Source organism: Seriola lalandi, unplaced genomic scaffold, assembly GCF_002814215.2.
Source record: "Seriola lalandi dorsalis isolate HSWRI2012SDOR001 ecotype SW California unplaced genomic scaffold, Sedor1 jcf7180002054975, whole genome shotgun sequence".
Classification (NCBI taxonomy): Eukaryota; Metazoa; Chordata; class Actinopteri; order Carangiformes; family Carangidae; genus Seriola; species Seriola lalandi.
Genome location: NW_019525525.1, coordinates 233,276 through 244,872, shown reverse-complemented (window position 1 = coordinate 244,872; position 11,597 = coordinate 233,276). Strand labels below are relative to the sequence as shown.

The 11,597-nt window shown below is 35.2% G+C and overlaps 1 protein-coding gene across 2 annotated transcripts; it reads right to left on the bottom strand.

Moving 5' to 3' along the window:
• Positions 1-2,154: 2,154 nt before the first annotated feature.
• LOC147817308 (immunoglobulin heavy constant mu) lies at positions 2,155-10,045 on the bottom strand. 2 transcript variants are annotated; one of them, XM_087171083.1, is made up of 8 exons: positions 9,906-10,045; positions 7,024-7,109; positions 5,419-5,709; positions 4,868-5,152; positions 4,444-4,749; positions 3,970-4,305; positions 3,257-3,399; positions 2,155-2,553 (listed from the first exon to the last, which is right to left on the bottom strand). In XM_087171083.1, exons 2-8 carry the CDS (start codon positions 7,088-7,090, stop codon positions 2,539-2,541), a joined length of 1,443 nt encoding a protein of 480 aa, XP_087027209.1. In that variant the 5' UTR covers positions 7,091-7,109; positions 9,906-10,045; the 3' UTR covers positions 2,155-2,538. The 2 variants fall into 2 exon arrangements, with proteins under 2 accessions (XP_087027209.1, XP_087027208.1); XM_087171082.1 differs by lacking the exon at positions 9,906-10,045 and adding an exon at positions 7,356-7,476.
• Positions 10,046-11,597: the final 1,552 nt, after the last annotated feature.

The window sequence follows — 11,597 nt, the reverse complement described above, 5'->3', positions numbered from 1 at the left end:
CCTGTATATTTATTGTTTGCTACCGGATTAACAATTAATGATTGTAACAATACTTTTCCTGGGCCAGCAGCAACAATATCAACATACTAGTCTACAATGTATGACTGAAAAGTTTGAGCAACCTCCACTAATACAGTTCTATGATTCAGATTCTTCCATCAAACACACACACACACACACACACACACACACACACACACACACACACAGTTCGATTTATACTGCTGATTAGATAGACCTATAACAAATAATGAATGCAACCTATCATACAGGAATTCCACCATATAATCATGTAACCATGACATGATATTGTTTCAATGATATAATAGTCAAATGTTTCCAGACTCAATCGATTCTCAACGATTTCTCATTGTATAAACACAACACCCTAAAGAGAAGAATAGTTAGTAGTGAATAATAATATGAGAGAAAGCCTACCTCATGTCAAAGACTCCTCCACTACATCATTTAAATCCTGACAAGGTCCGACTCTGTTGGCAGTGTTCATAAAGAGTTCAATTGTTATTACTGTTTTTCTCAGTTCATTTTTAAACTTGGGAAAATAGGTAGAAAGTAATACATTTTGCGGCTGCTAAACTGTTAACTTATTCACCTTATTCAGCTGGAGATGACGGTGGGCCAAGTGGACAGGTGTCTGTCGCAGGGCTGTGGCTCTCTGCCTCTGTTTCATGCTGATATCCAGCTGAGCTCATGTTGTTCATGTTCTGCGACGTTAGCATAGTCCTCCTCTGGCTCTGCTAATGCTAGCAAGCCGAGTAGCCGACTTTTGGAAAAAGTCTAGATAGACGATATGTTTGTCTGAATTTCAGTTTCTCTGAATCCCTTTTCTTTTTTCGCCTTTATCTTTGCTCCTCCACCGCTCCACCATTTACTCTCCATGTTTTAAGAAGCGTCTTTCGCGAGAAACTAACTTTGCCGCTAAATTTCCACGGTCACCCTCTGACCTCTGACCTATGACCTCCGACCACATTCGTCATCATCATGATACAAATGATACTCCAGAAAACCGATCATAATATTTTTCGTATTTGAAAATAAAGTAACTCTTCATTCATTGGTTCGTATTTGAACATACAGATACTTTAATTATTGTGATTTAATGACAAAAAAAACAAACAAACAAACAACAAAAAAAAAACAGCTTGATGCCACAGTTAGTAGGAGTTCGGAGGCCCCCTAGAGGTCGGAGGTCCCCGTACATCGGCCCAATCGGCTATGTGATTAACTTATACTACCCGTGCTTAGGAGGTTATGTGTTCACCTGGCCGTTTATTTATTAGTAGGATTACACAAAAAGTACTGAACGATTTGCGCCAATCTTGGTGGGGGGATGTGGCCATGGAAGAAACCATCATATTTGTGGTAGATCTGGATCATTTCCTATGAATTTGAATTTTTTTTCTGTTGTATGTTGTTTGACATTGACCTTGGCGAGGTCTGTGCCCTACTAGTGCCCTTCTAGTTAATCATGTGTTTTAAGGTTATTGAAGTCGACAGGTTAAATTGTTTTCCTAAATTCATTAGTAGAACCATAACTAGTAGTTCAAGATGTAATCTTTACAACCTTGCTGAGCTACATTCAAGAACACAAGGGTAAAGCTTTTCACTGCACAGAAAAAAGAGATTCAATTATAATATACTTATATGTTGTGAAACATAATTAGAATAGAGATAATAAAGTAAATAAAAAAAGTAAAGTAAAATTCTTAACTTCCACATTTTTGAAAATGTATGGTAGGCTATGCAGATTCTGTTTCATTATATTTTAACACTATGTTTCTGCTTTCTGATGTCTGATGTCTGCATGTGAGCTACTTCACACGCTCAAATGCAAATCTATACACTGACAGACATGCCTGTTGCTTTGAGGAAGTTTATTTATAGTTCTGACGGTTTCTGCAAAGTTTCACTGCTGCAGCTGTGGTCCCAGAGGTGCAGAGAGAGGGGGAAGTGGCTCTCTAAAGATGATATTTTCAGAAACATCATAGAACTGAAAAACCTTCAGAGCTTAACTGATAACAGAAATTTATGGTGTGCTGACTTGAAGTGGTTTTCTTTTCAGATATTCTTAGATCCCTGTGTGTTAGTTCTACTGATTTACAGATGAAAGCAAATATTATCAACAAAATGTCCAAACGTAAAAAGCAAAGATTTATTCAAACTATGAAATGCAAAACCATGTACAGAAAACATCTCTCTCTGCTATAGTACTACAAGTTGTTCTATACATAACAAGAAAAGTTAAAACATTTTAGAGACGTGTCCAAGAAACATAACAAAGAACATCTGTGATCATAGTATAAAAACAGGACCCAATGCAGGAAAATATATTCATGTAAGTAATTACAAATTGTAATTGTACTTTTTACTTTTTCTAAAGGTACAGAGAAATCAATTTTCAATGACTTACTTAATCATGATATATAGTGACCATTTACTTAGCAAATAGACAATAGATTATCGCTGATGTACAAGAAAGCAAATGAAGTCGTCGGTGCTGTGTATCAATCTGATCCTTTATCCTCTCTTCATCTGAAAAAAAAAACATTAAAATCAGTTTAAAAATTTACATTCACTTGTCAAATACGGGTCATTGAACTGTTTCACACAGCTGGAGAATGGACACCCAAATGATCTTTGTGTCTTCGGTGTTGGACTGAATGATTGATTCAATTTAGTGACATTCTTTAGGAACTTGGATAAAACCATTTATCCTCAGACACTGAGACACGGTAACTTGCTGTGAGTTGGTTACTTCAAGATAATATCTGTGATGTTCTTAGTGACATGTCAGTATGCGCCATGGAGCATTTAAAACACACAGAGAACATTTTCTGTGGCTGGAGATGCTCTTCATTAAAGTCAAACTTGTGCTGGTTGGCTGTACCAGTTAAACACTTAATGCACTGAAAGTGTTTCATTTCACACTTATTTACTTGTTTTCATCAAATCAACACAATGAACCTGTAACATTTTTTTTCTTTCACTTAATCACTACTGTATACTAAAACATATAGAGCAATACACTAGACAGAAATAATGATTTGGTACTGATTAACTTTTCTCATACTGGTGATAATCAATTACATATTTGAGTTTTCTCTGTCTCTTCTGTCTAACTTTATTAAGCCAAATGGATGCATTCATTTGCATTACCAGGGTCTCCCTTTTCAGGAAGATGCATCGCACTCTTGAATCAATATGGGTGAAATGCAGAAAAAGCTGTCATGTTTACCTTGACCAGGCTGAATATTATGTTATAGAAGAGAGATGATATGAAGAGAAATATGAAGGAGGAGGTTGTGGACCACAGACTGCTGAACTCATCTTCTTCACTGGCATCGTCTGTGCAGCTCAGAGCAAAATTCAGATTTGACTCTAAAGGAATATTTAAGCACAGGAAGGTATAAGGGGTTAGACGCTGCATGTATGTTTGTATTTGTGTGTTTGTGGTGTGTGTTAACAAAGGTTTTTAGTAAGATAACATTGACACCGTTGCCTTTAAGAAATAGTGCTAATCAACTGGAATGAAGCATGATTCACTCTTTACTGTCATGTGTCGACATTGATTCAGTTAAACAGTGGTGCAGTGCAGTTTACTACTGTGAGGCTTCAGTGAAAACTACTCATACAAAGGGATTCTTTGTGCTTTGCTTTTCATTTTGTTTTAAAAATATCAAAGTCATTCATGAACATATAACAAAAGTGTCTCCATGCAACATTTATTTAAAACGGTCAGCACACTTCTCAAGCTGTTAGACAATGTGACAAACACAATAACAGGACAAACAAAACTGAATTGACATGTTGACTCTTATATGTACAATCACAAAGATTGATGACACAGGTTGCCATGTCAGGGAGTACACACAGAGACAGAATGACATACTAGCACAAAACACAACATTTATAGCTGAATCCACTATTTGTCACATTCAATTGAGTTACCCATGGCCTTAGCCTTAGACACTCCCCCAGAATTCTTGGAGTGATTTGTGCCAGCAGGCATGACGTTGCAGTCGTAAATGAAATTCGCTTTCCAGTTTTTGTTGTTGGTGATGTAAACACTTGTGATTGAGTAGCCATTTTCGGTCTTTTGTGGTGGGAAGTTAACGCCATCAGCATAGATGGGGAGTTTTTGTCCATCATGTTCTGACCACGCAATGTAGTAATCCTGCTGCACAGGACTGGAGATCAGACACACCAGAGTGACCTTAGCTGAGTCTCCTTGGCCGACGTCCTCCACTGGAAGGACGTGGACTGCCACTTTTGGCTGACTGCCATCTGAAAGAGACACTTGGTTTACTAGGGTGCTTCATATATAAGATTTACATTTGCTTTACTGTGTTACATGTTTGAGTGTGTAAGTTGGCTGCCTCCCCATGGGTTCACAGATTACTGTTCCATCCCTCAGTAACATACCTCCTTTTTGGACAGTCAGATCTTGAATAACTGGTGTCACATCTTTTCTAATGGCAGAACAGCGTACTTTGTTGACTGTCTTCCACTGTTCGTAATTCTGAGTCATCTTGCTGGTTTTGCTGTACGGCCAGCCAGGCAATGTTGAAGTAATGCTGTTGGTCACATTTTTTCCGTCAATTTCCCATGTGATGTCAGTGTCACTGACAACGGTTTGGTCTTGTCCAGTGATGACACATTCCAGCTCTGCTTGGTTGTTGCTGAAAATTGCTTTAGCACTTGGCTGTTTCAGTGTCACCGTGATAAAAGCTACATGAGGGAGAGCAACAGAGAAAAGGGGGGTCACAAACATTTTTTTAAGATCTGAAAAAATCTTGATTTTATGTTTATGTCATGTCATTAATGTCAAGATGCAATATCACTGTACCTTTTGAGGTCTTTCTTATATACAGGTTTCCATTGTATTTTATCTCACAGGTGTAAACGGCTTTGCTGTCCCAGTCTGTGTTCTTGACTTTCAGGACACTGATCACTGAATATAAACTTCCAGTTTTATGAGAGGGACTTTGAATGTAGTTGTTCAAATCTGCACCATTCTTTTTCCATTTAAATGATTCAAATGTTCCATTGCGACTGTCCTCAATTGTGCAGACCAGGGCCTGGGTGTCTTCATTTGGCACCGATAGCAAAGTCATTTTTGCTGGAACAAACTCTGAATAGGTGGAAGAAACAGCAGAGTTACAGTCATTCAATATTATATTAATCTGGATATTAATCTTTCATGTGCAAGTGATAAGATATTTAGCTCAAAGGAAAAATATATGCATCAGACAGACAAAGGAAATGTCACAAATGTAAAGGAATAAATATTGCTGAACATTTGTAGATTAGACCAAGATGAATGGGAATAGTAAGCTGACCCATCACACAGTATAATGAAATTAGAGAGACATCTTATTAAAAGTTAAAATTACGTACTTGGCACTTGCAGGGTTTTTACTGATCCATCATGATTTACTGAACATTTAAAAGACTTCCTTGAATCGTAGTCAGATTTTGATACTTGGATGAAACTGGCTGCTGTATATTTGTTGTTTGTCTCAGTATGAGGATATTGTATTGAAGTCAGGGCGGCCCCACTGACATCGGTCCACTGGAAATTAAGATTCTTTGGGGAGAAGTTGTATGCAAGACAACCAACAGTGATTTTATCTCCAGAGCCGGGGTTGCACTGAATCAAAGGGAACACAGTCGGTGGCACAGTTGATGCTGTAAAAGAGTTTTAAAAGTTTGAATTCAGGTAAATCAAGAAACACAGATAATGAATTACTCATCAGAAAAGTTGATCACAGATATAATAATAATTGGTTGAATCTTTCAACCTCAGAATTAAATAAAACCGAAAGTGTTCAATGTTAAATACATAAATTACAGTTTCACATTGTTAGACATTATGGCATATAATGTAACTGTGACATATTCAAACACATTTTTAAAACTTAGTTGGTATTATTAATTATTATTTCATATTTTTATTTTATACTCTTTGGATTATTTTGCAATACTGAAAACATTGCACAAAGTGAAACATGAATTGTTCTTAACCATTTTGTAGGAGCAGTGGCAGGTTTTCCTATATAACACGGAATAAATAAATATTGTTAAAATAATGACAAACCAAAATTATCAGCAGGTTAATATGTGACTGTCTATTTACACAATGAACTTGAAGAAAGATGCCATCATCATTTAAAAAGTAACAGTAAAGTATTGTCTTATTGACTTGTTTTATTTGTCTGTTCAGCTCACGGATAAAGAGATTGAATCTGAATACATTTATACAACAGCACTACAATTTTCCACACCAAAAACTTCTATTTAACCAAGATGTTAATATAATAAATCCATTAATTTTTTTTCTTACCACACTATATTAAATTTAATTAACATTTTGTTATTCTTTTTGTTTTTCAATAAACTTATATACCAAAACAGTCGAATGCCTGATGGAAAGAATTACAAATCAGAACAAGTAAAGCGAAACTTTAAATTTAAAACTATCAATTTGACCTTTTGTGCAAATTCATATTTGATCGTTTGAAGGTCAGTGTGTTTTGTTTTGTTTTTTTAGATAAATTTTATATTTGAATTGTTTACTTGTTAATTTCTTTTTACAGTGTTCAGTTGTTTGAAACACATGTATTTAAAGCAAGTATCCTACGTTTATGGTAACACCTTGTAAAAATAATCCAGGTACAGTATGTTGCATAATTATAATCGACAAAAATCATTGAATAAATGCATGAATAAAAAGATGCAGATATTCATCAGTAACAATCACAATCCAGTTGAATAAAATGTAAGAGCAAATCATTAAGTGATAATGCCAAAGAAGAATTTTTCAAAATGCTTTCTACAAAACAGCTGCATCCTAAACATCTTGACGGCTCAGTTTTATCTGCTCTGTCCGTTCAGTACAAACTTAAACAAGACCATGACCTAAACTTCTCTAATGTCAATAATCACATTTTTAAATGAAAAATAAACTGATCACTGAAAATTCTGTGTTTAAATGAGGCTTACCTGTTGTTACTGTGACATCAGTCCCTTTACCCCAGTAGTCGAAATAATCACAGTGCTGCATCTCCATTCACTGCTTGAACAAAAACCTGGAGCACCAGAAAAACTTTAAAAAACTTAAGTAAATGTCTGAAATGCATAGAAATCCTGGTACATGTGATACACTGGTGTCAACCTGTGAGCATGTCTTCTGTGTTGATTCTTAATCAGTTCTTAAAATGAAAATTTGCCATATATAACATTTACACCTGTGCACTAACTGTGACTATAAACTATGAATTAACCTAATTTTAACTATCAATCTGCTCATTAAAAATGATAAACATGGTAGTTACCTCATATACCAATAAGATGTATTTTGTCCTGTCCTTTTTTTTCATCAGATGAATAGATGAGTGTAAGATTTTTACTCTTAGGTTTTTGTATGGATGTATATCTTAGTGATGTCCACCCCATCACAGTGAAAAACCCTAATACAAAAACAGTTTCCTGCTCTGGAGAGTAAGGGGGGGGCTATATTGTCAACAGTGGATAAGAACAAAACAAAACTGAAATTCTAATCAACAAACCTACATATGTAACAATATATATAACAAAAATATCTCAAATTTCCAGTGTTTTTTGTTTAAAAGCAATCATTCACTCATTCAGTTTAGGCTTTATTGATTATAAAAATTAATGTATGAAATATTAATGTACTTATATCCACAGTCATGTTTCTATTTTTATTTGATGACTCATATAATACAATTTCTCTGTTAAACACTTTGGTCAACATTTGTTGTTTTAAAATGTGTTCTATAAATAAATTGAATTTACTTGACTTATTAATTAAGACCAAAATATTGGATAAAACTACAATATCGTAATCTGCTGTATTATTTTAAAAATCTTAATTGGTCTTTAGGCTTAAAATAAATGTAGTGTTTTGTAGACATCTATGTATGCTGATCGTCTGTTTTACAGCTACAGAAAATTTGGAAATTGATAAATGCTGGTAGATCATGCATTTGCAGTTGCACATCATCACCTGCAAGAGAAGGGACATTTTCCATCATCTATTTCCATGTGGAAACTTGGAATATTTTTTGGCATGAAGCACAGTATCACCCTGTAGCAGCATTAAACTCAGTTTTAAGGTTATTTCTGCATCCAATCTCTAGTTTTTGTCTGTTTACTGAAGTACAACCTTGCCCACATCTACTGGTGGTGAAAACAAATGAAGAAAAACTTATATGATTTTTCGTTTTCTTTTTTAAGCAGTGATTCATTGCCACCATAATTCAACAACACTGGTGTAAGAACAAGAAGGAACATGAATGCTATGCATATATATATATATATTATATGTAACAATATTTAACCAAATATACCACAGTGCATATGCAAAATGCAAGTAATGAGAAATGAATATAAAATAATAGTTTACATTTTCTAAACTAATCTCCAACAGTGTGAAATTTGAAGCTGTTTATCACAGACAAAACTTCACAGTGTAATGGAAAAAGAATGTAGTGAAAAAAAAATGTTTGTAAATTTACCCCATATGTTTGTGTTTCCTTTGCTGTGCGCATGGATACATGCTGATATGCAAATCTATACGCTGACAGACTGTTTGCTTCGAGGAAGTTTATTTTTAGTTCTGATGGTTTCACTGCTGCAGCTGTGTTGAAGTGGTTTTCTTTCCAATATTCTTAGATCTCTGTGTTGTGACTCAAATAAAAACAAAAACCTCAAAAGCTGTTTATGTTCATCACCAGCAAACTATCACTAATATTCATACTCCCATAAGTTTCTTATGTGGCTGTCTAAATCCTAACTATTGTATATATTAAGTATCATGTCTATTGATTTACTGAGGAAAACAAATATTATCAACAAAATGACCAAAGATGAAAAGCAAAGATTTATTTAGTCAAACTATGAAATGCAAAACCATGTACAGAAAGCATCTCTTTCTCCTACAGTACTACAATTTGTTCTTTCCATAACAAGAAAAGTTGATACTAAGTTCACTAAAACATATTAGAGACGTGTTCAAGCAACATAATAAACAACATCTGTGATCATAATGTATCATAAGGACCCAATGAAGGAAAATGTATTTCTGTAAGTAATTAAGAATTGTAGTTGTACTTTAATTTAATTTAAGGTTATACAGAAATCAATGTTCAATGACTTAGTTCATCATTATATATGGTGACAATTTAATTTAGCAAGTCGTCTGTGCTGTGTATCCATCTGACCCTTCACGACTGAATGATTGATTCCATTTACTGACATTCTTCAGGAACTTGGATAAAACCATTTATCCTCGGACACTGAGACACGGTAACTTGCTGTGAGTTGGTTACTTCAAGTTAATATCTGTGATGTTCTTAGTGACATGTCAGTATGCGCCATGGAGCATTTAAAACACACAGAGAACATTTTCTGTGGCTGGAGATGCTCTCCATTAAAGTCAAACTTGTGCTGGTTGGCTGTACCAGTAAACTCACTCAAGTTCAAAACACCTGAAATTCATCCATTTATCATTACTTTATTATGTAATTGCGTTGATCAAAATCAACACAATAAACCTGTAACATCACTTTGTTTTTGATTAAACACAAAGTTTGTTATATCCATATAGAGCTATTTCCTTGACAGAAATAATGATTTGGTGGCAAATTAACTTTTCTCATACTGGTGATAATAAATTACATATTTGAGTTTTCTTATCTTAGTCTCTGTCTCTTCTGTCTAACTTTATTAAGCCAAGTGGATGCATTCATTTGCATTACCAGGGTCTCCCTTTTCAGGAAGATGCATTGCACTCTTAGTCTTCATATTACACAAAGTGGAAATCAATATGGGTGAAATGCAGAAAAAGCTGTCATGTTTACCTTGACCAGGCTGAATATTATGTTATAGAAGAGAGATGATATGAAGAGAAATATGAAGGAGGAGGTTGTGGACCACAGACTGCTGAACTCATCTTCTTCACTGGCATCGTCTGTGCAGCTCAGAGCAAAATTCAGATTTGACTCTAAGGGAATATTTGTGTATAATGTATAATGTATAGGAAGTTAGATGTTGTGTGCCTTTGTGTGTGTGTGTGTGTGTGTGTGTGTGGGGGGGGGGTTAAACTTTCACACTGACATCTGCAGTGGTATTTGTACAGCACTGTTGCTTCCTTTGTCATTGTGGCTGTCGAGCAAAATAATAAACAGCAGAGATCATGATCACTATCCATCAAACTTGTGATAATTACAAAATAAACAGACATTAACCTACTTTCTTAACATGAAAAGTAATTATAACAAATAAACTCAACAAAATGTTTTTGGTTCAGTGCCCTCTGATTGGTGTCACAGAGATGTATAAAACTGTCTCAGCCTTCTGAAACAAATGATATGAAACTCTCTGGTGGTGATATTATAAGAAGGAAAAGTTTGTACAGATCTCCCTCTACAGGTTTAAAAAGGTAATGTATGTAATACTGATATATAGAAAAGATGTAGAAAATGATTTACGGACATGGTGTGATGAATCAAATCTCTCTGCAGAATACAGTTACAATTATCAGTTTGATCTCATTCCAAAGTTTTGTAAGCAAGATCATGATCACTATCCATCAAACTTGTGACATTTACAAAATTATTTTCAGTTAAATTCTTCAGTGTTTGACCATATTTTCTTAGCCTGAAAAATAATTATAAGAAGTCCTGGCAAATAATTTGTGGACTAATGGAGAATGGGAAAAAAATTAGGCCTTGCATTACACAAATAAATGAATAATAATGTGTTGCTCACTCATAATTAGTGAAAATCAACTTTCTCTAAATCTCTTATTCAGATGTCAGCTGAAGCAGAAATCAGATTAAAACCATATTAAATTTCTTAACTACTCTTCGTTTAGAACAAAACATTCCTCTACTGTTCATTACTTCAAAAACATTTATATATTTATCCCGTCACTAGACTTGTACCGACTTTATAAATCATAATATTTGGAACATGTTTGTGCGTGGTTCAGCCACAGGAGTCTCTGGGTATTTGTGCAGGTCTGTTGGTTGTTTGTATCACTGTGGAGCCAACTATACCACTGTGCACGTACACAGTAATACACAGCTGTGTCGTCAGGCACCAGATTCTGTCCTGTAAGTTTCACAGAACTAGTAGAAGTGAGTGTGTAGTGAAGGAACTTGTTCTTCAGAGCATTGTTTTGATAGACGCTGCCTCCACCCCAACGATGCAAAATCCAGTCCATTGGTTTTCCTTCACGCTGTCTGATCCAACCTGTTGCGTAGCTGTTATCAGTCAGAGAATAACCAGAGACCTGACAGGTGATGGTCAAAGACTCTCCAGGCTGCACAACCACTGAGTCTGGCTGGATGAGATCAATACTGTACACACCTGTGGAAACAGAAATCAACATCATCTCCATCATTCATCTGACTATTCAGTGTTTCTAATGTGTTTATTAGTGTGAATCCACTGAAAGCTCCTCACAGGATCCAGCTGCCAGCAGCTGTATCAGAACCACAGAGAACATGGTGGATGTTGAAGCTGAAGTGATGTGAGCTCTTCTGTCC